The sequence below is a fragment of the Phyllopteryx taeniolatus genome, chromosome 17 (genome assembly GCF_024500385.1).
Source record: "Phyllopteryx taeniolatus isolate TA_2022b chromosome 17, UOR_Ptae_1.2, whole genome shotgun sequence".
Taxonomy (NCBI): Eukaryota; Metazoa; Chordata; class Actinopteri; order Syngnathiformes; family Syngnathidae; genus Phyllopteryx; species Phyllopteryx taeniolatus.
Window position 1 is genome coordinate 9,349,060 of NC_084518.1, and position 27,755 is coordinate 9,376,814.

General features: G+C 41.1%; 2 protein-coding genes across 4 annotated transcripts; one reads left to right on the forward strand and one right to left on the reverse strand.

Annotated features, from left to right (window-relative positions):
* Positions 1–9,590: 9,590 nt before the first annotated feature.
* si:ch1073-224n8.1 (zinc finger protein 70) lies at positions 9,591–27,262 on the reverse strand. Of its 3 annotated transcripts, none has more exons than XM_061750836.1 (3): positions 27,244–27,262; positions 13,330–14,028; positions 9,591–12,178 (listed from the first exon to the last, which is right to left on the reverse strand). In XM_061750836.1, exons 2-3 carry the CDS (start codon positions 14,003–14,005, stop codon positions 11,232–11,234), a joined length of 1,623 nt encoding a protein of 540 aa, XP_061606820.1. In that variant the 5' UTR covers positions 14,006–14,028; positions 27,244–27,262; the 3' UTR covers positions 9,591–11,231. The 3 variants fall into 3 exon arrangements, with proteins under 3 accessions (XP_061606820.1, XP_061606819.1, XP_061606818.1); XM_061750835.1 differs by lacking the exon at positions 27,244–27,262 and adding an exon at positions 14,123–18,008; XM_061750834.1 differs by lacking the exon at positions 27,244–27,262 and adding an exon at positions 14,273–18,007.
* On the forward strand, positions 19,769–24,447 carry LOC133466803 (leucine-rich repeat neuronal protein 4). The gene is made up of 2 exons (XM_061750838.1): positions 19,769–19,927; positions 23,252–24,447. The coding sequence occupies exon 2, from the start codon at positions 23,260–23,262 to the stop codon at positions 23,983–23,985; it is 726 nt and encodes a 241-aa protein (XP_061606822.1). The 5' UTR covers positions 19,769–19,927; positions 23,252–23,259; the 3' UTR covers positions 23,986–24,447.
* Positions 27,263–27,755: the final 493 nt, after the last annotated feature.

Here is a 27,755-nt window from a genome sequence, read left to right on the forward strand (position 1 = left end):
AGAAGTGATCCAGCCCTCTGTGGAGAAAGGCTGGCAGCAGGCCAGGCAGGCGGTGCAGGAGTGAAGCTAAAAGTGCTTTTATAGTTGGTTAGCGCCACTGCTTTTTCCCCACCTCCCGTGCAAGCCTTGAACGCACCACAGGCCGCGTTTCACTCTTGTTCCATTCCAGCTGCGCGCGTAACTCTGGAAATACAACAAAATAATAATAGGCTAATACTGCATCCTATACATCACATATCCAACAACATCAACACGCGTGTTTGCTCAACACTCAAAAATCATCACAGTGCCTCTTGGAACACTGACCTTGCACTGTACCTTTACATTTTGTCATATACAGTAATATGTCCAGTACTTGAGTTAACAAATATGTAGAATAACGTTTTATATACATCCATCCATCCATTTTCTGAGCCGCTTCTCCTCACTAGGGTCGCGGGCGTGCTGGAACCTATCCCAGCTATCATCGGGCAGGAGGCAGGGTACACCCTGAACTGGTTGCCAGCCAATCGCAAGGCACATACAAACAAACAACATTCGCACTCACATTCACACCTACGGGCAATTTAGAGTCCCCAATTAATGCATGTTTTTGGGATGTGGGAGGAAACCGGAGTGCCCGGAGAAAACCCACGCAGGTATATATATATATATATATATATATATATATATATATATATATATATATATATATATATATATATATATATATATCCATCCATCCATCCATTTTCTGAGCCGCTTCTCCTCACTCGGGTCGCGGGCGTGCTGGAGCCTATCCCAGCTGTCATCGGGCAGGAGGCGGGGTACACCCTGAACTGGTTGCTAGCCAATCGCAGGGAACATACAAACAAACAACCATTCGCACTCACAGTCACACCTACGGGCAATTTTAGAGTCTCCAATTAATGCATGTTTTTGGGATGTGGGAGGAAACCGGAGTACCCGGAGAAAACCCACGCAGGCACGAGGAGAACATGCAAACTCCACACAGGCGGGGCCGGGGTCCTCAGAACTGTGAGGCTGACGCTCTAACCAGTCTGCCACCGTGCCGCCATATATATAAATATATATATATATATATATATATTTATATAATTATAATAAACATATAATTCCGGATAAGAATGTGTTTACTGAATAATACATTGACATACAACTGTATAGAAAATGTAGATGTGGAATCCAGGATGTGTTAACTGAAGTGCAGTAACAGTATACATTTTTTTTCAATGTATCCTAATAAATATACTGCCAAATCATTAGGTACATTTGCACAATCCGTTGGATATGCAATCGGAGCTGTAAATTACAAATTCGGGTTTTAATAAATTTGTTCATCCCCACTATACATACTGCTGACCTCGACTCGGGACGTTGTGAGTTGGTGGGGAGAATACTTCGAAGACCTCCTCAACTCCACCAACATGCCTTCCCATGAGGAAGCAGAGTGTGGGTTCTCTGAGGCAGGCTCTCCTATCTCGGGGTTTGAGGTCACCGAGGTAGTTAAAAAGCTCCTCTGTGGCAAGGCCCCGGGGGTGGATGAGATTCGCCCAGAGTTCCTAAAGGCTCTGGATGTCTGGATGTCTGCAACATCGCGTAGACATCGGGGACAGTGCCTCTGGATTGGCAGACTGCGGTGGTGGTCCCCCTTTTTAAGAAGGGGCACTGGAGGGTGTGTTCCAACTACAGGGGGATCACACTCCTCAGCCTCCCTGGTAAGGTCTATTCAGGGGTGCTGGAGAGGAGGGTCCGTCGGGAAGTCGAATCTCAGATTCAGGAGGAGCAGTGTGATTTTCGTCTTGGCCGCTCTACACCCTCGGCAGGGTCCTCGAGGGTGCATGGGAGTTAGCCCAACCAGTCTACATGTGTTTTGTGGACTTGGAGAAGGCGTTCGACCGTGTCCCTCGGGGAGTCCTGTGGAGGGTGGTTTGGGAGTATGGGGTACCTAACCCCCTGATACGGGCTGTTCGGTCCCTGTACGACCGAAGTCAGAGTTTGGTCCGCATATCCGGCAGTAAGTCGGACTCGTTGGGTTGGACTCCGCTAAGGCTGCCCTTTGTCACCGATTCTGTTCATAACTTTTATGGACAGAATTTCAAGGCGCATCAGAGGCGTAGAGGGGTCCGGTTTGGTGGCCTCAATAATGCATCTCTGCTTTTTGCAGATGATGTGGTTCTGTTGACTTCATCATGCCGTGACCTCCAACTCTCACTGGAGCGGTTCGCAGCCGAGTGTGAAGCGGCTGGGATGAGAATCAGCACCTCCAAATCTGAGACCATGGTTCTCAGTCGGAAAAGGGTGGCGTGCCTTCTCCAGGTCGGGGATGAGATCCTTCCCCAAGTGGAGGAGTTCAAGTATCTTGGGGTCTTGTTCACGAGTGAGGGAAGAATGGAACGGGAGATCGACGGGCGGATTGGTGCAGCGTCTGCAGTGATGCGGACTTTGTATCGGTCCGTTGTGGTAAAGAAGGAGCTAAGCCGAAAGGCGAAGCTCTCAATTTACCGGTCGATCTACGTTCCTACCCTCACCTATGGTCACAAGCTGTGGGTCGTGACCGGGAGGATCTCAGAGTGGAGTCGTTGCTCCTCCACATCGAGAGGAGCCAGATGAGGTGGCTGGGGCATCTGATTCGGATGCCTCCCGGACGCCTCCCTGGTGAGGTGTTCCGGGCATGTCCCACCGGGAGGAGACCCCGGACACGCTACATCCTTCGGCTGGCCTGGGAACGCCTCGGGATCCCCCCGGGAGAGCTGGATGAAGTGGCTGGGGAGAGGGAAGTCTGGGCGTCCCTGCTAAAGCTACTGCCCCTGCGACCCGACCTGGATAAGCGGTAGAAAATGGATGGATGGATGGATAAATTCGTTCATTTTTTTCTTTTATTATATAAATTATTACAATAATATTAATCATGGGCATGGTGTATAGCACGTCTGGCTCAGTTCTGAGGTTCTGGGTTCAAATCTTAGTTCCAGCCTCCCCACACTTGTATGTGTTTTGTCCGGGTACTCCAACTTCCTCCAACATTCCAAAAACATGCACATTAAATTAATTTAGGACTAAATTGTCGATAGATGTGATTGTGGGCAAATGGTTGTTTGTCTATAGCTACGTGCCCTGTGAACATTGCGAACAGTCCACGATGACCCTGCCTCTCGCCCAAAGTAAGTTTGGACTCCCAATGAGGAGTACAACCACAGAAAATAGATGGATATTATCAATTAACATAATACTAATATATTATCAATGTATGGATTTACTTAAAATCATAACTATCCCTGGTTGTTATTTACAATTCCAACATTAAAATACTGTGCAGGCATATCTAATGAAATGACAATCCAGTTCGAGCAACAAGTGCAAGTGCCCATATATCATCAACAGTTTGTATTCTCCATAACCAAACAATATCTCCTGCAACATTTCACTATAAATAGAATAGACACATTAGAGTAATTTAGCTCAATGACGTAACACTCAGTCTTGAGCTCCCACCCCCACTTTAATTGACTACGATCGTGACTCTCCAGCCTGGGAAAAGTCAAGTGTGTCTGGAATGGACGACCACCATGCTCCCAAAGGGAGGAAGGTGGTATTTGGTGTCATGTGGTCAACAAGAGAAAGTGAGACAATGAGAAAGAAAGAGAGAGAAAGACAGACAGAGAGAGAGTGAGAGAGAGTGTGAGAGAGAGAGAACGACAGATAGAGAGAGTGTGAGAGAAAAGGAGTGAGTCACTTCCTCTCTAAAAAAGTGACTGTTTACTTTCCAGGCGCTGAGGAAATGACTCCATGGAGTTCACAGGCTGCTCCAACAGCTCTCTTTGCTGTCATTAACAGCCAACACACAGAGACACAAAAAATAAACACAATGTACACACAAAGTATACCAAAGTATCATTTTCATTCAAATTGATATGATATATTAAAAAACAACAAAACAAATCAAGTACACTCCTCGAGGCGAAATAGTTTTGGTCGCAGTCTAATGAAATTTGCATTCCTTCTGTATCGTTAGCCAGTTTGACGTAATAGAATAATTGCCTAAGTACCACAAAAAAAGAAAAAAAATATGTACACATTGTTACAGTGTATGCAAAACTGTATGCAAAAAAGTCACTGTGTTGCCACAAAGTCAAACAAGCTATTTATTTTCATTCATTCATCTTCCGTACCACTTATCCTCATTAGGGTTGCGGACGTGCTGGAGCCTATCCCAGCTGACTCTAGGCAAGAGGCTGCCAGCCAATCGCAGAGCACATATAAACAAACAAGCATTCGCACTCACATTCCCACCTACGGCCAATTAGAGTCTTCAATCAACCTACCACGCATGTTTTTGGGATGTGGGAGGAAACCAGAGTACCCGGAGAAAACACACGCAGGCACAGGAACATGCAAACTCCACACAGGCAAGGCCGGATTTGAACCCGGGTCCTCAGAACTGTGAGGCAGATGTGCTAACCAGTTGGCTCACCGTGCCGGCCCAATATTTTCATCCATCCATCCATCCATTTTCTGAGCCGTTTCTCCTCACTAGGGTCGCGGGCATGCTGGAGCCTATCCCAGCTATCATCGGGCAGGAGGTGGGGTACACCCTGAACTGGTTGCCAGCCAATCGCAGGGCACATAGGAACAAACAACCATTCACACTCACAGTCATGCCTACGGGCAATTTAAAGTCTCCAATTCATGCATGTTTTTGGGATGTGGGAGGAAACCGGAGTACCCGGAGAAAACCCACGCAGGAACGGGGAGAACATGCAAACTCCACACAGGCGGGGCCGGGGATTGAACCCGGGTCCTCAGAACTGTGAGGCTGACGCTCTAACCAGTCGCCCACCGTGCCGCCCCAATATTTTCAATAAACTAAAAATTATAGAGAATAATTTCCCTTTGAGGAGTTATAATAATAACAGTATAATCAAAATCTAATTAACAGCTGCAATCACCAGCTACTTGGTGGGTGGAAGCATCAACCAATGCTGTTTGTTTTTAAGGGTGGCAAATTGGTCTATCTCTCTGTTGAGATTCAGATGTTTAATTGTGTCTTTTCCCACTGACATTACTGGCACTCCAAGACTGAATTCTTCTCCTTCAAGATATATTGAAACACATTTAATCAATAAATTATCAATACAGAGGCTAATTAAGACACAAGACAAAAACCGGTTGCTCCCAAATTCTTTTGAAGTTGAAGAGATAACATTTTGGGCACATAAGTGACTAAAATGGTTAAAGAAAAATATTACTCAATTACTTTTAAATTAAATAAAATAATAATAAAGTAACCCTAGTGAGGATAAGAGGTACGGAAAATGGATGGATGGATATTAAAGTAGTCTTGAAAGTATCTGGGACAGGTTAATTCGGTTTATATTTATCTTTTGGCTCTCTCCACTTTCTAATCATTAGTCTCCTAAATAAAATTTCAAGTTAAGTCTTATACAATGCACCTTAACTGAAATGTTTCATACTTTCATCTCCATAATGAGTTCCATATGATTCCTAGACTGCATCACAAATGGCTTTATTCTGTGAAATCCTTGAGAATGACATTTCCAGTAGATCCCTTGTTACTCTCTTTACTCAACCACCTTGATTACTACAGTTCAATATGGGTGGAGTAGTGATTATTATTATTATTATCCACTGGTGACAACTGTAAGTGGATGATCTCAGCTCCTGTTTCGTAGTGTGAATTCATGCATAAAGTTCACTCTATAACCTCCTTCATCTTTATTTAAAAAGCCAGAAAGTTCACAATACATTTCAGACTAATTGAAAAGCTAGTAAATAGTAGCAAGGGACATTCTTCATTAGCTGGGGGCCGGAGCTGACTAATTGCTAATACCAGCAGTGATGATGACTTACTTTATTGAAAAACTGCATGTCCATCTTTCACGTTCTTTTCCTCACACTGCTTTGCTTTTAGTCAGCCCTGTGTACTACCCAGGCACGCTAATAGCAGCAGGCAGGTCACAGGAAAAACATGGACTGCTATTTCAGTAATCAGGACATTCTCTATATGTTACACAAGGGCTCTCTACCACACAATGAAATTAAACCCATAGATTTATGATCATATTTAATTGAATAATGATAGGTTATGTGAATATTTAAACTCATTGTATGGCCACTTCATATTGAATTTCTTGGTACTTTAAAAATAAATAAACAACAAAATAATTTAGGGGGGTTTAAGAACATTTTAGGGGGGGTTGAAGCCCCCATAAAATAGGCCTGACCACACACCTCACCTGTGCCCTTAATGAGGAAAAGGACTAACCCTAACTCTGATTAAGGGTCACAGGTGAGTTGGAGCCTATCCTAGCTGACATTAAACCCATTAAAATTGAATTGTAATTCAGAAATTGTAGCACGTCTTTTGTGTTAAGCTTTTAATTACACCAAAGTAACGCATCAGCAGTTTGCGTGCGTGTGCAACCACAGCTGTGATTACTTAAGTGTTATTTGGGATCTGTGTGGGGGTGTGTCCAGAGACCGCCACCATCTGTCTGGCGGCAGTACAGTCGTGATGCAATGAGATCATGAGAGAAAGCAAGAGGGGCTGTCATCTCACAAAAGTATTGGACCGTAATGTCTTGTTTACTGGCTGACTAGTTTGAAAGGGAACACAAAAACTAACTTGGGTTTCAAGTGAGATTGGAGAATCGAGCGTCTATTAACGCGCAACAGGCTAAAATTTGAAGCAGGTGATGTTATTCCTCCCTTTTGGTGATTTTGAATTCAGGGCAAGTGGGCCAGTGCACCATCACATCCAGCAGATGGCAATGTGGAGGGGGAAAAAAAAACGTTTAATTTAAAGTGACACTGCTCACAAAGTTGAGATACGGTAAACCCCCGCTATATTGCGGTTCACCGATTACAGTCCCGCTGCATCATGGATTTTTTTGGTAAGTGTTATGACAGTAGTTACTCTATTTTTGTACCGTTTGTATAATATTTTTGTTATCCATTGCTCGTGCTCTTTCTCTCTCTCTCTCTCTCTCTCTCTCTCTCTCTCATATCCATCCATCCATTTTCTGAGCCGCTTCTCCTCACTAGGGTCGCGGGCGTGCTGGAGCCTATCACAGCTATCATCGGGCAGGAGGCGGGGTACACCCTGAACTGGTTGCCAGCCAATTGCGGGGCACATACAAACAAACAACCATTCGCACTCACATTCACACCTATGGGCAATTTAGAGTCTCCAATTCATGCATGTTTTTGGGATGTGGGAGGAAACTGGAGTGCCCGGAGAAAAGCCACGCAGGCACGAGAAGAACATGCAAACTCCACACAGTCGGGGCTGGGGATTGAACCCTGGTCCTCAGAACTGTGAGGCTGACGCTCTAACCAGTCGTCCACCGTGCCGCCTCTCTCTCTCTCTCTCTCTCTCTCTCTCTCTCTCTCTCTCTCTTTCTATATATATATATATATATATATATATATATATATATATATATATATATATATATATATATGTTTGAATGGGTTTGTATGGTTTTAAAGGTGTGTTTAAAGAAATGTTTAAAAAGTTTGAAGTGCTGTAGATGCTATGAAAACATGCCTAGGGTGTATTTAAACAGGGTATTTCTATGTCGCTGATTTTCACTTATCGCGGGGGCCTGGAGCCTGACCACAACGATGGAGGAGGGATTACTGTACTCGGCTTTCGATTGAATTTTAAGGATGAACCAAAGACCTGTCGCATACTGAGCAACACAGCCAAATGCGACTCAACTGTTGTGCTGTATGCAGGGTTCTGCAAGTTTTTTTTCAGTAGTTTTTTCTTTGTAATATTATATTATCTAGTTAGGGCGTTCAGGGCAATCCGCTTCTTCCTTCACAATCGAGCCATGTTGTTTGTGGTTCAATAAAAAAATAAAATAAAAAAATCATACAGTAGTCTATGTGGCGCGGCGCGGTGAACGACTGGTTAGAGCGTCTGCCTCACAGTTCTGAGGACCGGGGTTAAATCCCCGGTTCTGCCTGTGTGGAGTTTGCATGTTCTCCCCGTGCCTGCGTGGGTTTTCTCCGGGCACTCCGGTTTCCTCCCACATCCCAAAAACATGCATGGTAGGTTATTTGACAACTCTAAATTGCCCGTAGGTGTGAGTGTGAGTGCAAATGGTTGTTTGTTTATATGTGCCCTGTTTATATGTGAACTGAACTGGCTAGCAACCAGTTCAGGGTGTACTCCGCCTCCTGCCCGACGATAGTTGGGATAGGCTCCAGCACGCCCGCGACCCTAGTGGAGAGAAGCGGCTCAGAAAATGGATGGATGGATAGTATATGTGGCATCTCAGTGTTGTTTTCCCATGAAAACACCAAGTGTCAGTTTTTTCCTTTGTGCGAAAGTCTGCTGCCTGGTGTGAGTGCCGACTAATTTTTTTTCGTCTCTGTCCACTTCAATCAAGTTTAGCCGCATCATTTGGTGTGTCGACGGGCCTAAAAGAGCCGATCGAATGGCTCCATTTCCAACAGGTTTTTGAGCCATGAATCAACATCCATACAGGTATGCCTTTCTGTGACTCTTCCAGTCTCTATCTCTGTTGCAACCTGATGATGATACTGTGTGACACCGTAAAACCAATGGCCAGTTCCTTCTGAAAACATCCAGTTTGAAGCCTGACAATGGCGAGGTACTGTTGATCAACTGTTACTGTATGTGTCATATTGGTCCCATGAAGTCAAAATGTGAACATCACCATAAAGAGGACTGTTCAAATACCAAATGCAATTGAACCAGGAAACGTATTGGTCCATTCATGGATCAAACACTTGTGAATTTTGATATTGAGCTCCTGTTAGAGAACAGCAAGTTGTTCAAAAAATATTAAAACACTTAACATTTGGACATCCATCCATCCATCCGTCCATCCATTTTCTGAGCCGCTTCTCCTCACTAGGGTCGCGGGCTTGCTGGAGCCTATCCCAGCTATCATCGGGCAGGAGGCGGGGTACACCCTGAACTGGTTGCCAGCCAGTTCACATATAAACAGGGCACATATTAAAAAAAAAAAACATTTGCACTCACACCTACGGGCAATTTAGAGTTGTCAAATAACCAACCATGCATGTTTTTGGGATGTGGGAGGAAACCGGAGTGCCCAGAGAAAACCCACGCAGGCACAGGGAGAACATGCAAACTCCACACAGGCGGGGCCGGGGATTGAACCCCGGTCCTCAGAAATGTGAGGCTGACGCTCTAACCAGTCGTCCACCACGCAGCCTACATTTGGACATATGCATTTAAAAGTTTAGAGTCAAATTAAGTTAATCTCTAAAGGTTATTGTACTTTATTTTAGGTTCAGACTGATATTTTACCGAGAAGCTTAATATCTCTAACTTTTTTTGACTAGTGCATACAATTGCAAAATTAATGTGTATCAATATTGTTCCTTATCGTTTTAGGAGAACTTCCTTAGTGTCTACCTCTCAGACTCAAATGTCCTTTCTCTGCTGTATGAGACTGCGGACCCCTCTGCAGGAAGGTGACTAGAAAATGAAAGATGGCTGAAAGAGATCACAAATTTGGTACACAAAAAACATGATGCAACCACGAAAAAAAGACTGAATAATTCAATTGTTTTTGTCACAAGTTTAAATATAAACAAGTCCCTTTAGTACAGGAACATTTACAGTACATTAAACATGTAGGATACATTTCAGTATGAACACAGAAGCACAGAAATTTCACGTTTAACAGGGACTTCCTGTTTTCATCTTAAAGGTACATGCAAAGGCCTCCTTTAACATCATTTAATTAAAACTACAGCATTATCGGGGCAAAGCTACCAAACCACACAGTGGGTATACGACAAACATTTCACATTTAGAGCGTCTTTCATGAAGATATACAGTACTTAGTTTTAAATAGCAGGTGCTTGTTATAATACAGCACACATGAAGACATGTACCTGTACTGTATTACTTATTTTGTTTGAAGGTTGAGATTTATACGGGATACAATTGGGGGGAACATAAATTATTTAATATTTACATCATGAGGTAAAGGTTAGCAGTTCTAAATATTAACAAAAACCTTTACTACATATCAAAAGGAACCCTCATTTGACAAAAATGTTACAATTATTTACAGCCATTTTTAAAACTATTAATAATGCCTCAGAAAATACATTTTTGGACATTCTCTAAATTATTTTGCCTCTTTAATATTTGCTCACAACTGAACTGTCTTGGAAAAAGGCAGATGTTTGTATTTTGTGTGCCTAATGTTCTGGCTGGTGTTAATATAAATAATTATAATAAGTAATAAATAATGACTCAAGTACCCTGTTAGCTATACAGTAATTATTTAAATCATTTAATATTTGTGCCCAAAATGGTTGGATTAACAATAACACAAGAATGATTTATCATAAAGACGATGTTTGACAATCCAATATAATCCCAGAATTTCTGCATGTTTCATGAATATGTGAAATTTAGGATGTCCAGGAAACAATTACATTCAGCAGCAGGACCGACTTATTTTTAAATCAAGGCACTTTCATTTTTTTTTTAAAAGGTTAAATAGCCTCTACAGTTTCGTCAAACTGCTGAGAAGCAGACTAACTCATTACTGTGTGCTTCAACTGGTGCTGGATGAACGTCATGCAAACTTTTTAGAACACCAAAGACTGTAACCTGAAAAAAATCCTTTAAAATGTTTTTTTTTTTTTTTTAAACTCATGCACAGACATCTGAAATGTTTATATTTTTGTCATTGACTATGTCCTTTTGACATAGGTGGTGAAATCATTGATTTGTGTTTGTTTTGCTCTGCGAGTGACTGACAACCGGTTCAGGGTGTACCCCACCTCTCGACAAAGTCAGCGTGGATTGGATCCAGCTCACCCGGAACCATAATGAGGACAAGCGCAATAAAACTTTAATGGATGGATGTTTATTATTTATTATAACACCAGTCAGTTGCCAATAATTCCCCTTTCCCTCAAGACACTATTGTTCAAAATAAAAAAACTCAAGGGTGTCATTTCAGGTTTTGACTGGCTTACATGGCTTTATTGTTAGAGAGCCACCTGTTGCTTTGGCCTGTAAATGCATTTTCATGATGATTTAATTGGTGGCAAAAATGTGTTTTTAAAAATACCTGTGATGGCAAACTGAATCGTCCCATTTTATGAGTCCTAGTTTTTTGTCCATTGTATTTACAACCGCCCCCCCATGTGTGTATGTGAGTGTTCCATCATTGTTTAGCTCTCTACACACAGTCAACAACTGAGTTGTCATCCTCTTCCGCTCCCCACTCCCCAAACCTCATCTGGGGGGACGGCGCCGCCGGGTGAAGGTTGTTCATTTCATCAATCGCGTCAGGTTCAGCTTCATCTGTGACTCCGACCGCCATGTGGCCGCCCTCCTCGCGGTGTGTCCGGATGTGCTTGCGTAGTGCGGCAGGCTCCTTGAAGCTGCGGTTACAGAAGGGGCAGCAGCACGGCCTTTCGCCCGTGTGGATGAGCTGGTGGTGCTTGAGGTGCTGCAGGCGGCTCAGACGCTTCCCGCAGATGGCGCACACGTACGGCTTCTCTCCGGTGTGCGTGCGCCGGTGTTTGCGCAGACCGTCTAAGTGGCGGAAGCAGTTGCCACACTCGGAGCACGAGTACGGCTTCTCCCCGGTGTGTATTCGCAGGTGTGTCTTGAGGGCGCCCGACTCGCGGAAACAGCGGCCGCACACGCTGCAAGGGTACGGCTTCTCTCCCGTGTGAATGCGGATGTGCTTCTTCAGGCTGGAAATCAGACGGAAGGTTTTTCCACACTCTAAGCAGTGGTGAGGACGATCTTCGGAAGGCTCAACGGGTGTGTCGGCACCCGAAGGTCCAGCTGATTCTTCTGCTCTACCTGGTGAAACACTGTGACCTCTTCCGGGTCCAGAAGTCCTCACCAGTGGCTTTTGCCCATCCATCACTCGCTGCTGCAGGCCACTGGTGCATTCTCGAACAGGCCTCTGGTGGTGCAGAGTTTGGGTGAAGGTACGCTGGGAACTTCCTCCTTCTCCAACTTGAACATAGCCGAGGTCACCCATGGTGTGGGATGACTGTTCTCCATTGCCAACTGTGCCCTTCCTGTTGTTTTGACTGGAGCTTGAAGCTTGTCCCTGCTCCACTTTTATCTCAAAGCTGGCAGCTTCACCTGGTCCCTGAGATGGCCTCCCTTATGAAGCAGAAATAGCATGAAACATACATGAACACCATTACGAACATGTACTGTATAATGAAACCTAACTAGAGATGCAGCAATCGAATACGTTTAGACTAGAGTATTCTACCGATTAACAGGATAAACACTGACTTTGCCTTATTAAACACAAGAACGTGCATGTAGCATGTGAGGTACAGGTATTTTTTTGTCTACTTGGGGTTGCCATACTCCTGTTCTACTGTACTATTTTTGACTTTGAGTGTGTATGGCTTTAAAAGCCAGATCCTAGCCTGGTGAGTGATGTGGGTGTCTAATAAGACTGTGGCGTTGGGTGGCCGTTAACTGGCTAGCCCGTTTGCCAGTCTGTATGTTGAGTGATTCGGCGTGAGTTGTGGCCATCGGCAGCTCATGTATGAATATGCGTATTACATGTTTGTTTTCTTAAAACAGTAATTGAAGTACACTGGCAGCTGTGCATATTCTTGACCACTTATGGCGCATCACAATACGGTCTAGCTAGCAATGTTAGGCTATATTAAATCAGCTAACATCTATACGTTACTTTGCGTTGGCTATCATATAAATTGTGTTATGTTAATCTTCCTTGTTAAGCGTGAAATGATCCCAAACTTTGGACATTCTTTGTCTTTTACAGACTCTTTCCTCCTGGCTCGTCACCATAACGTCAATTCATTTCTACACGGATAGGTGCATGCCACTGTAGTAACTTTAGTTCGTGTGGAAAAATTACTCCTATGACGCTTCGAGGGAGAGGATTTGCTTTGAAATATTTTTGTAATTAAATTACTTGAGTTATTAATCGTTGAAGCCCCTAACCTTACACTGATTTACTTCCAAGTTGTTCCAATTTCAAAACATTAATTCCAAATAGTAAATAAATTAATAAACTGTTTTAAGAAATATTCCTAACTACTATGGAAGTGTTAAATAAACATATTGCTATCACTGGTACTCTTTACACAAACAAAAAAGCTAAAGAAAAAGCAAAACTTATGGAGTTACACATTCCAATGCTTACTGATATCAATTCTGGCATCATACATGGTGATGTTTTTTTTACTTTTGAGGCACATCTTTCAAGGGAAAAAAATGGTTGAGCCAAAATGATGTGGAGGTTTCACTGTACTGTGCTGTGCATTTACCTGGTCTGTTGGCATCAGCGCATATGTGAGACGTGTCTGTTGCAAAGGAGTCCAGAGCGTGGTTGGTCACAGAACCATCTGGTTGAATAGACAGCTGGCACATCTTGTAGTCAACTCTTGGCTCAAACCCATGAAGCGAGCCATCCACGGAACCACCGAGACCCAAGTCGATGCCAGCTCCGTTCACGTTTCGAGTGTTCTGATGGTCCCGGTTGACCCCGGCCGCCATGGAGGACAGCGAATTAGGAGCAAAAACCGCCTGCCCGATGTTGTGAGGGCCAGTGTATGAGATCTGAAGCTGGTCTATGAGCTTCTGAGCACTGCACAGACAATCCTGCATGGTCTTCAACTCCCTCTCTGACACCTCCAGGCGCACTTTCAGCCTCTCGTTCTCTTGTTCCTTGTGCAGCAACTCTTGGTGAGTCTCGTTGAGCACAAGCACCACTTCGCCCAGGAGAGTATCAACTGCAGCCGACATGGCAGTTTGAATGGTCGGCGCGAGGCGGGACTTCAGCGATGTTACACTCACGCTGCCGTATACAACCTTGTCCGGTTTGCGGTCGTAGCAGGATTCTACAACGGGCCTGTCAGGGATGTTGATACTCGTCTTGCGGTTGCCACTATTTGACGAAGGAGAATCCACGCTGCTCGTATAACCTGCCCGCCTGGAAGCCATAGCTTTACTTGAGTAATCGTAGCCTATTAATGGAGCAAACGTCGTGTTAATAAACCAAACGGACAACGGGCAGGTATGCTCGATAGCGAGTAATAAGATTCAGGGGTCACTGCTTACTTTGACGTCACTGACCAAAACAACGCCGACTACACTCAGATTAAACAGGGCCCAAGTACGCGCGATAGCATTAGCCTGCTAACTTTACCGACACGTTTTCCTGAAAACACGCTTGCGGCACAGTTGCGATGTAGTAAGAAAGTTACTTACTAAGACGTAAATATTGCACCCAGTGTCGACTCTTCAATTTGCAACAACCTAGAACTGCACGATTGCATTTGGCCCGTCGCATAAACGTGACGTCATCGCCGCCAGTGCACTGATTGGACTAAAGCGTCACCAGCCTGAAAACTGCGCAACAAGTCAAACCCTTGTATTTTAAAATAAATGAACAAATATCCATTCATCCTTTTTCTGTATCACTAGATAGTCATCTTCCGTTCCGCTTATCCTCACTAGGGTCGAGATAAATGAATAAAAATGTATGAAGAACCTATAGTGGCGAGATGAAAAAAATATGTAATTAAATAAATATTAAATATATCATGAATTATTTCATTGTTTATTTAAGAATTCCAATATTTCATTATTTCATCCATCTTCTACCGCTTATCCGGGTCGGGTCGCGGGGGCAGTAGCTTTAGCAGGGACGCCCAGACTTCCCTCTCCCCAGCCACTTCATCCAGCTCTTCCGGGGGGATCCCGAGGCGTTCCCAGGCCAGCCGAAGGACGTAGTCTCTCCACCGTGTCCTGGGTCGTCCCCGGGGTCTCCTCCCGGTGGGACATGCCTGGAACACCTCACGAGGGAGGCGTCCGGGAGGCATCCGAATCAGATCCCCCAGCCACCTCATCTGGCTCCACCCGGGCTTTGCATTCAATAAGAATGACCCTGAGATCATTGACTTCAGTTTCGACACTTTGCGACTAATGTACAAAGGGAAGTTGCATGCGGAATTTCAGTTAGAGAAATTGATAAGCAATCCACATATCAGCACGAAAACTAATCGATATCATCCTCAGCCTATTTTCTATTTGAAACAACAAAAATACAGCATGAACAAGACGAATGAAAGCACTCTATCGCTGGAGGAGTGTTGTTCCTACTTAATACTACAGAGGACGCTGTAGACCGCTCAGAACATGCTCAGACAAAATCAAATCGAATCTCTATAAAGTATAAATTTCGGACATATTGTTTCCAAACCTTAAATTAGCCAAGGCATTATTTTACATTATAAAATCTCATGGTACCAAAAAACAAAAATGTATGTGAAATAATGATGATCTGATCTAAATTTACTCACAAATGTATTTACTTACTGTGAAATCTGGGCCTGTTTGGCTGAACACAAAGCTCTTATTCGGTTTATGAATGGCCACAGGTGTATACACAGATTAATTGTACCTTGTGCCATCTAGTGGAAGAGCATTTAATTGTTCTGCGTGTCAATACATGTCAAAACGAGATAGAAATGGGATGAGAAGCTCAGTCATACGGGAGCGTTTTAGAGTAGAGCTGCTGCTCCTCCGCATTGACAGGATCCAGATGATGATGTCTTGGGCATTCGTTTAGGATGCCTCCAGGAGGCCTACCTGGTGAGGTATTCCAGGCATGTCCCACCAGGAGGAAGCCCCGGAGACGACCCAGGACACAATGGAGGGACTATGACTCCCGTTAGGCCTGGGAAGGCCTCGGGATCCCCCCCGGAAGAGCTGGACAAAATGGCTGGGGGGGAGGGAAGTCTGGGCTTTCCTGCTAAAGCTGCGGCCCGACTCTGGATAAGCGGAAGAAAATGGACCGATGGACACCTGATGATCTCTTATGCCACACTAATGTGCCGCAGCTCATTTGGAATCGCTTTGGTAGTCCTTCACCTTTTTGTAAGATATATGAGCTGCATTAAAAACAAATCTATCAAGTGGTTCACGTTGTTTGCCGTTTGTATGTAGTCTTTTGCAATTTGTTTATTCATCCAGTGCAGTTACACACCACATAAAATTATTGTTGTTGTTGATGATGATGAATAAACGAAGTTGTTTTTGTGACTTCGAGCATGCTAGTCAGGTTTTCATGTGCGGGTGTACCTCATTTTTATTTTAGGTATTGGTCCATCAATCCATCCATTTTCTACCGCTTATCTTTTTCAGGGTCACAGGGGAGCTGGAGCCCATCCCAGCTGATTTTGGGCCAAGAATCAGAGTACACCTTGGAGTAGTTGGCAGTCAATCCCAGGACACGTACATACAAGCATTCACACTCACATTCAGACCAATAAGATTTAGTCTTCAAGGAACCTAATTTGCATGTTTGTGGAATGTGGGAAGAAATCGTCAATCCCACACAAACAGAGAGAACATGAAAACAGCTCACGAAAAGGCCGGAACCAAGATTTGAACCTAGAACCTTTCGACTGTGAGACAGACATGCTCGGCACTTGTACCACAATGCTTTCACTGTACTCTATTATAGCTACTTAATTAAATTACATTTAATCCCTGAAGGGAATTTCCGGGAAAATTTGCACTATATTCTTCATTCATATGCACACATATACACATACAGTATTTACATAAACACACACACATATGTATATATAAACAGTATATGACAGTCATCACATTGATTCCGTTTTAACAGCAAAGGCGGGCCCCATCCCACCCATCTACAGAGGTTGGGGAAAAACTGACAGTTTATTGCAGGATTTGGGATGCAAGACCCAGCTAACAGTTATCTGCTTGGATTTTTGTCCCAACACAAATACTTCTTTATCACTGTTTTTCTACATTAAATTGGAAAAGCTTAGAAACAGCATATATTTTCTCTATCACACGAAGTACAAAGATGGATACACAGATGGATTCTCTTTGCATTAGACTGAAAACATTTGGGTTTGACATCAAAAGATGAATATGAGACAAGAGATCAACGGTTAAGATTTAAATTCCAGGTATTGCATCTGGGGATCACACAACTTTGAAAATAATGAAACCACATTTTTTGTGAAAAAGTATTGGAACATGGGACTGAAAGGTGTGTTGAATGAATGTCTACACTCAGTTTTAGAGTTGGGTTTTGTCTGTGAGGATTACATTTATACTAGTTAGAGGTGTAACCAACATTAAAAAATGTAACTGCTGTATATGGGTTGAAAAACAAGCTGAGCCATTGCACAAACAATTGCCATAGCCAATATATAACCGTTAAAAATGCCCCCAAAAGAAGAAGAAAAAAAAACTTGGTTTACCAAGTAACAGATGTCGAAAGGGTCTGCCAAAGGAAACCACCAGCAGATGACTAAAACAATGTGAGAGCTGTGAAGAAACCTCCAGCAACCTCCAGAGGGCAGGAGTGATCATGAACATGAAAGAAAGCCCTAAACAATTCTAGGCTAAATTTACCAAACTGATGGAAATGCTTAAGTTTGGAGAAAGGAGGAATGATGATCATCAAACATACAAACTCATCTGTGAAACACCATGGATGTCTTCTGGGACAGGATCAATAATCTGTATTGATGTAAAACGTGATGGCAACAGCCAAATGAAGTTGAAAGTCTTGATACACATCCACCCATCAATCTTCCGTACCGCTTATCCTCACGAGGGTCGCAGGCGTGCTAGAGCCTATCCCGGCTATCTTTGGGCAAGAGGCGGGGTACACCCTGAACTGGTCGCAAGCCAATTGCAGGGCTCATACTGTATAAACAAACAACCATTCACACCTGCAGGCAATTTAGAGTCTTCAATTAACCTACCATGCATGTTTTTGGGATGTTGGAGGAAACCAGAGTACCCAGAGAAAACCCACGCAGGAACGAGGAGAACATGCAAACTCCACACAGGAGAGGCCGTATTTGAACCCAGGTCCTCAGAGCTGTGAGGCAGATGTGCTAACCAGTTGTTCACTGCGCCGCCTCTTCAGAAACCTTTTGTCTGCAAATAATAATAATATTTTTTTATTTTTTTATTTATTGCAGCCAAAGTGGGGTTGAGAGAGTCTTCATCATGCACCCAGAACATGCTACCAAAACAACAAATGAGTTTCAGCTAAATTCTTCAAGAACATAGACAATGCAAACAAACAAAACAAGGAAACAAAACAAAACAACAATAGAACAGCAAAACAAGAACAAGTAACCACTTAAAATAGACCAATTACTCAAACAAGATTATATAAAGTAATGTAAAGTTCCAGTAATTCAGAACAGAGATCATAAGGGGAGGGAAGTGGAAAGACTGACCAAATCAATAACCAGACCTCAACCCTACAGAGCATGTGTTTTACCTGCTAAAGAGGAGACTGAAGGGTGAAACCCACCAAAGCACAGCCTGAAAGGGGCTGCAGTGAAAGCCTAGAAAAGCATAACAATAGAGGAATGCCTGTTTGGTCTTAATGGCGTTATTGCAAAGGTTTTGCCAGTAAATGTAAAGTTTAATATAAATGTTATCTATGTCTATATGTTCCAATATTTTTGCTCAAAATGGGGCATTCCATGACAAATAATGCTATCTTCTAAGAGGTGTGCGCTCCAGAGGCAAATGTGATGTGTGTAACAGATGGCATCATACAAGTCTGATCTGGTTTATTTCCTGTATTTGGTGAGCAGATGTCCCTCAGTTGCATTCCGTTTCTGTTTGGACGTTGTTGGGATGTTCCATGCAAAGTCATGCATTTTATTTAGGTGAGAGGTCTAACAAGGCATGAGCGGCAGTCTAGCGTCACTTAGTAATCGTTCATGCTTAAAGCATCGCAGTCATTTTTTTTTATTTCTTACCTCCCTTTAGGCAATGAGACCTCATTAACAAGCGAGACATAACCTTAAAATGGATTTTAAAAATGTATCCTGTATGATCCAAAGGAATGCAGCTAAATTGCTGATGCTGGCCTCAACAGTAATGATGATTTCCACTAATGTCATCTATAACCTTTAAAACTCAATTGAAAAAAGGACACGGTATTTTCAAGGGGGGAAGTAAAAATAAACAACTCAGATAATGTGGTTGCACAAGTATGCACCCCCTCTAATAACTGATGTGGCTGTGTTCAGTACAAACCAATCACATTCAACCTCATGTTAAATGGGAGTCAGCACACACCTGACCACCATTTAAAGTGCCTCTGATTAACCCCAAATAAAGTTCAGATGTTCTTGTAGGCTTTTCCTGATTTACTTTTTTCTCTCACACAGAAACCTGAAGGTTTTGTGCTAACACTAAGTACCATTTCAAATTGTTGATAATTTCCTCTACCTGGACTAAGACCCCAGTTCCAACGGAAGAAAAACAGCCCCAAAACATGATGCTGCCACAGTCATACTTCACTGTAGGTATATGCTGCTATTTTTGTGATGAGCAGTTTTGTGTTTGCGCCAAACATCCCTTTTGGATTTATGGCTAAAAGGTTTGACATTTGTTTCATCGGACATTTTCGCACGTGCGTTTTGGAGATTCCATGTGAGGTTTTGCAAAGTTTTGAAACCAAGGTTGAACTTTACACTCAGAATTCCAAAAGGTCACATTAATGGTGGGAAAATGTTTAGAAATGATTTATCTTGGTCCCATTTGTAATATCACACAAACCTGGCATTTGAACAGGGGTGTGTAGACTTTTTATATCCACTACAAGTTATTAATAAACTCTTCTAATAGCATGCAGACTCAGTTTAGTCTGAGAGAGGGAGGGAGGTGGAGCTGGTGCAGGAAGGGTCAAAAAATTGGGGGGAGTGTGGGAGGTTGCAGTTGTTAGGGAGAGGAGAAAAATATATAAAAGAGAAGCAGGCAAATGAGGGAGAAACAAGAATACAGAACAGCAGCGTGAGGAGCTTCCTCAAGCATTTAAACCACTGAAACCTCTGCAACCAACAAGTAAGTTATTCCCCCCCAACATTTCACCCATTTTTACTCTTTGTAGAAAAGCACACATAGGCACAAAATGTGAATGTTTTCTGTGCAAACAAACAAGTTGTCTGAGGGGATATTTGTGTGGATTCATTGTGAAAATTCCACACGGGTAGTTTTCCTGTAAGTGGATCCGGCTGACTGGGCTGCACTGTGTCCCGCATGGGTGTGTGTAGGCATTCACTGAACCGCTCTTGTGCAATTCGTTCTGGAATGTTGAATAAGTGTGAGCCACCTCCGACGGTTTAACATCTGAGGATTAAGCCTAGCAGGTACAAATGTACAGTTTTAAATTACGCCAGCAAATAATTTTTATGCACACCTACATACACACACATTTTAAAAAAGTTTCATTTGGACACATTAGCTACTCCTGCACAAATTAATGAGATCCAAAACAAGAATTTTGTCACATTCTGCTCACCCGTGACCCTAATGAGGATGAACGCTATAAAAAATAGATGGCTATAACATGCCTATTAGAAGGCAGCATGGAGAAGCGGTTAGAACGTCTGCCTCATGGCAGGTCACAGGTTCGAATCTCTGTTCTGGCCTTTCCATGTGGAGTTTGCATATTCTCTGGGTACTCTGGCTAACTTCCATGTTCTTCCAAAAGTGTGCTTCTTCGGATAAACATGCATCTCTAAATTGTCTATAGGTGTGAATGTGAGTGTAAACGGTTGTTTGTCAATATCTGCCCCAGCAACAGGCTGAAGACAAGTCCAGAGTGTACCCCACCTCTCAACCTTAAGTCATCGAGGCTAGGCTCCTTCTGGAGCGGAACATTATCGACCGCTCTGGACATGTCCTATATTTTGTTTCCACTTGTTTTTGACGTTTTTCCACATCCCACTTTTCCCAGATGTACAGTAATTTGACAAGCAAGGCAGGTGGAGTTTTCGTGCATTACTGTTCAAAAGACGTGGTAAAAGTTCTCACACTGTGTACTTATGTAGAAGTACAGATTCTTGTGTAAAAGGAAAAGACTGGTAAAGGTAGACTGATTCAGGTCAAGCACATAAGTAAAAGTAAAAAAGTAAAAATGTATTTTTACTGTCAGTTATACAACCCCAATTCCAATGAAGTTGGCACGTTGTGTTAAACAAATAAAAACAGAATATAATGATTTGCAAATCATGTTCAACCTATATTTAATTGAATACACTACAAAGACATTTAATGTTCAAACTGATAAACATTGTTTTTAGCAAATAATCATGAACTTAGAATTTTATGGCTGCAACACGTTCCAAAAAAGCTGGGACAGGGTCATGTTTACCGATGTGTTACATCACCTTTTCTTTTAACAACATTCAATAAACGTTTGGGAAATGAAGACACTAATTGATGAAGCTTTGCTTTCCCATTCTTGCTTGATGTGCAGCTTCAGCTGTTCAACAGTCCGGGGTCTCCGTTGTCGTATTTTACGCTACATAACGCACCACACATTTTCAATGGGAGACCGGTCTGGACTGCAGGCAGGCCAGTCTAGTACCGGCACTCTTTTACTACGAAGCCACGCTGTTGTAACACGTGCAGAATGTGGTTTGGCATTGTCTTGCTGAAATAAGCAGGAGCGTCCATGAAAAAGACGCTGCTTGGATGGCAGCATATGTTTCTCCAAAATCTGTATGTACCTTTCAGCATTAATGGTGCCTTCACAGATGTTTAAGTTACCCATGCCATTGGTACTAACACAGCCCCATACCATCACAGATGCTGGTTTTTGCGTCCATAAGAGTCGGGATGGTTCTTTTCCTCTTTGGCCCGGAGGACACAACGTCCACAATTTCCAAAAACAATTTGAAATGTGGACTCGTCGGACCACAGAACACTTTTCCACTTTGCATCAGTCCATCTTAGATGAGCTCGGGCCCAGAGAAGCCGGCGGCGTTTCTGGGTGTTGTTGATAAATGGCTTTTGCTTTGCATAGTAGAGTTTCAAGTTGCACTTACGGATGTAGCGCCAAACTGTATTTACTGACATTGGTTTTCTGAAGTGTTCCCGAGCCCATGTGTTGATATCCTTGACACATTGATGTGGGTTTTTGATGCAGTACGGCCTGAGGGATCGAAGGTCACGGGCATTCAATGTTGGTTTTAGGCCTTGCCGCTTACATGCAGTGATTTCTCCAGATTCTCCTAACCTTTTGATGATGATATGGACCGTAGATGATGAAATCCCTAAATTCATTGCAATTGTACATTGAGGAACATTGTCTAAACTGTTAGACTATTTTCTCACGCACTTGTTTACAAAGAGGTGAACCTCGCCCCATCTTTGCTTGTGAATGACTGAGCAATTCAGGGAAGCTCCTTTTATACCCAATCATGGCACACACCTGTTCCCAATTAGTCTGTTCACCTGTGGGATGTTCCAAACAGGTGTTTGATGAACATTCTTCAACTTTCTCAGTCTTTTTTGCCACCTGTCCCAGCTTTTTTGGAACGTGTTGCAGCCATAAAATTCTAAGTTAATGATTATTTGCTAAAAGAAAAAAAAAATTGTTTATCAGTTTGAACATTAAATATCTTATATCAATATAATATAATAATATATATATAATATCATATCTGTGGTGTACTCAATTAAATATAGGTTGAACATAATTTGTAAATCATTGTATTCTATTATGTTTAACACAACGTCCAAACCTCATTGGAATTGGGGTTGTATACAGTAAATACAGTACAATACTGTACCCGTTTTGATAACTTGGCACAATGGGAGGAAAAACTTATCTGCACACAAAATTGTTTCCCTCTTATTAACTTACATAGTGCTCATACTGAGAAGAAGAAAATGTTTAAGAGCTAGCATTGGGTTGACTTTTTTGCTGTTAAAACAATGTGTTCCTATAGCTTTGCTGATGTAGTGAATTGAGTATCACAAAATGCTAAATTACATCATGGAAACAGAGCGAAAAATACACCCATTTATACGAATATTTTGACAAAGTATGAGAAAGTAAAGATATCTGTCTGAAAATATAGGGAGTAAAAGAAAAAGTAGTCAAAAATATTTCTCAATAGACATACAGAAAAAAATCTACTAAAGTACTATACATTACAGTTTGTATGACAAATTATTTGCTACTTCCCACCACCACTATTCAATCTCTCCCAGGAGCCCTTGTCAACTACCAGTGTAATCCACACAACAGTGAGCCATCATATTAAAAAAACTAATAATAAAAGTCCATCCCTCATGGGACATAAGGTCCTGATGGGGTCCAATAAGTGACTGAAGTGCTTATTGATACTGACGGTATGTTCTTTGTACCATCTCCAGGCTGCGTGATGGCTGTCAGCAGAAAGGTTCCCCTGATGGTCATTTGCCTACTTCTCATCAGTAGTTCCACTTCCCAGCCTACAAGATATCAAATGCCCGGGGCCAATCGGACAGGAGCCCTCAGACCCCGTGCCATCCCGTCCAAGGCCCTCGAACTCCCGCCCGATGCCTATTATGACACAGAGGACGACATTACCACCATTCCACCTAAGACTGTATCTGCAAACAGAGGAACCTTGAAGAGATGTGACTACAACCCCTGTGAGATAGACCAGCCCCCCTGTGCTGAACTCGCAGCCACAAATCACTGCTTGTGTCCGGGGTTCACTTCTCACCTAGAGGCACCGCAGGTTCCTTTCCTGAAAACAGTGTCTTGGAACGGCTCCGACGTGGTCCTCCACTGGTGTGCTCCTTACTCCTTGGTCAAAGCCTACAGGGTGACGGTTGGCGGGACAGAGAGGCAGCGGTTCGGGATGCACCGACGCAGCGGAGGCGTGGGCCTCATAGAGAACGTCTCTGAGGTTTGCGTGGTGGCGCTGAATGACGCCGGAGACAGCGAGGCCTCGTGTATGATGTACCAGCCCAGGGACCACAGTCTGCCTCTTAAAGCAGGGCTGATAGGAGGCGCTCTGGGCCTCCTGCTGTTCTTCTTGCTGGCCGTCCTGCTCTGGAGGCATCGGCAGCAGAGGAGGCTGCAGACCGGCATCTCCCTGACAGACACTATTGACACCTAAATGACAACACACACTTTTGCATATATATACATATACGTATATGCATATATATACATATACGCGTATGCATACATATACATATACGCGTATGCATACATATACATATACGCATATGCATACATATACGCATATGCATACATATACGCATACATATACATACATATACGCATATACATACGCATATATATACATGTATATATGTGTATATATATATACGTATATATATATATATATATATGTATATATATATGCATATGTGTATATATATATGTATATATATATACATGTATATGTATGTATATATACATATATACATAAACACATATATATACATACATATACACATATATATACATACATATATGTATGTATATATACATATATACATAAACACATATATATACATACATATACACACATATACACATATATATACATACATATACACACATATATACATATACACATACACATATATACATATACACATACATATATACATATATACATATGTATATATACATATATACATATATATATATATACACATATATACATATATATATATATACACATATATACATATGTATATATACATATGTATATATACATATATATATATGTATATATACATATATATATATATATACATATATACACATGTATATATACATATATATATATATATACATATATACACATGTATATATACATATATATATATATGTATATATACATATATATATATATATATATATGTATGTATGTGTATATATATATATATATATACACATATATACATATATATATATATATATATGTTTGTATATATACATGTATGTATACATACATGTATACATACATACATATATACACATACATATATACATATATACATACATATATATACATATATATATACATTCATATATATACATACATACATATGTATATATACATATACATATACACATATATACATACATATATACATACATATACATGCATATATATATATATGTATATGTGTATATATATACACATATATACATATATACATGTATATATATATATATATACATACATATATATATGTATGTATATATACATACATATATATACATATATATACATACATATATATACAAATATATATACATACATATATATACATACATATATATACAAATATATATACATACATATATACATACATACATATATACATATATACATATACATACATACATATATACGTACATATACATATATACATACATATATACATATATACATACACATACATATATACATATATACACATACATATACGTATATATACATATACATATATATACATACATATATACACATACATATACATATACATACATATACATATACATACATATATACATATATATATATACATACATATATACATACATATACATACATATATACATATATATATACATACATATACGTATATATACATATACATATATATACATATATACATATACGTATATACGTATATATACATATACGTATATACACATATACATACACACATATACGTATATACACATATACATACACACATACGTATATACATACACACATACGTATATACACATACGTATATATACACATACATATATATACACATACGTATATATACACATACATATATACATATACGTATATATACATATACATATATATATATACACGTGTATATACATATACGTATTTATACATATATACATATACGTATATACATATACACATATACATATACACATATATATATACATATATACACATATACATATATTTAATACAATTCTCATTAGCTTGGGCATGTGTTCCTAATTAGGTGTCTGGTGAGTGTTTATTACAGTGCATCCATTGTGTGAGAGAGCGAAACCATTCCAAATGTGTGGGAGTGAGGTATAGGTGCTTAATTCATCTGCCAACTTTTAGAGGAAAATAAATCCCCGATGACAAATTTTTAAGATAAACAGCAGACAGGAGAATTTTTTAACAATTCAGACATTAGCCAGTGCTGGACCACCAGACACCACGAGCAATGTAAATACTGGATGGGAATGATTCCAAAAAATCTAGGTTTGTTACTTATACAAAGTGAACTCATCTGGACGGTAATGATGTTGTTTTTACGTGAGGTGAAATTATGCAAATGGTAAAAATAATATTTAATACAAAGACCATAACTGGCATGTTTGAGGTATTATACTAATGTAATGAATTAAGTCATAATGCACAAAATATTGTACATGACATTGTTTTTATATTTTATCTCTCTGTGAGAGAGGTGTTAGTTTTAGTTACATGGTCTCAAAAGCACACTGAGTGAATGTTTGCTAAGATGTGAATGATACTGAATGTTCCTTTTTTTTTTTTTTTTTTAGAAAACGCACACATGGCAAGTCTTAATTCAGACTACTGTACTGTACAAGTTTCTTAATGGTTCTGACTATTAAACTTTAAACAGCATTCCTCCCCAACTATGTGTCTGTGCCCTTACTTAACATCTTTTGAATGGGTGTGTTACTCCATCTGTCATGTTGTCGGAAGTTCAAGTGTTTACCGTTGTTTTTGCAGCTGTGGTAAAACTTATTTTTTTACTGGGTATAGATTTCGTGAGGCTTGTTTCATTCCAGCTGAGACTTCAGTTTTCCATTACTTGGCTGGTATGAAGCCATGATAAGAAAGAATGTCCACTATTTCAAATCTTCCAGTTTATCTCTTTAATCTTATCCAAATTACTTCCATCACACAGCTGAGTTCTAACTCCATTTTGCAAGGTGGCCCATGGAATAATGTTTTTTTTTTTTTTTTAACAATGGTAATCTGAAAGTTACATGTACATAGTGAGGGGCAGTGCCGTGCAGAGCCCCAATAGATTCACCAGCTGCTGCCATTAAAAAAAACAAAAAACATTGATCCATAAATCCAATTTTTATGCTGCTTATCCTCACTAGGGTCAACCATTCAACTACCATTCATACTCACATTCATACCTATGGTCAATTTTAATTAACCTAACACGCATGTTTTTGGGGTGTGGGAAAAATCCAGAGTACCCGGAGAAAATGTGAAAGAGCATCCAAACTTCTCACAGGAAGGCTGGAGTCGAGATTTGAATCTCAAACCTCAGCATTGTGAGGCAGACATGCTAACCACTATGCACTGTGCTGCATGAAACATATTCAAACTAAATTGAATTACCTGGTCTGGTCTGTCAAGTGCAGAATGTTCTTTTAAACCATGGAGAGCCACCACAGTTCTCGTGTTCCGCATTGTAGAAGCAAGTCAAAACCACTCAAAGTTTGCGTAAGTGGTTGGCATATTCTATGTTTTTATTGGCCTATGGGGCGGTGACGATTGAGCCCTATCAACTCTACCTTGCAACAAATTGCCCATCAAAAAGCATTCAAGTAATTATGTTGAACTAGAGCAGGTCGGTTGACTCGTGAGACAAGGTCTCCATTAACTCTGATCCTATGAGTCCTCTGGCTGTGTGGGAGCGCTAATGTTTAAACAATTGGTTAGTATGTTTAAAAAATAATAATAAAAAACAAATCAGTTTTTTTGTATACTGCACCCCATTGGACAGTGGTGAGAACAGACTTCAGGCCTTCTCTCAGGTCTAAATTCAATGGACAAAAAATGCCCACATTCTGGCACTGTCACAGACTGGAAGCTGTGATAGCTGCAAAGGGAGTGGGCAACTCATTATT

Excerpts from the sequence above, each read along its gene's own strand:
- LOC133466803 (XM_061750838.1), top strand. The coding sequence starts at position 23,260 with ATGGCTGTCAGCAGAAAGGTTCCCCTGATGGTCATTTGCCTACTTCTC.
- si:ch1073-224n8.1 (XM_061750834.1), bottom strand. The coding sequence starts at position 14,354 with ATGCGACGGGCCAAATGCAATCGTGCAGTTCTAGGTTGTTGCAAATTG. Across the intron at positions 14,029-14,272 it reads GGTGCAATATTTACGTCTTA|GCTACGATTACTCAAGTAAA; the intron begins GTAAGTAACTTT and ends CTCCATTAATAG. Across the intron at positions 12,179-13,329 it reads CGCTGATGCCAACAGACCAG|GGAGGCCATCTCAGGGACCA; the intron begins GTAAATGCACAG and ends CTGCTTCATAAG.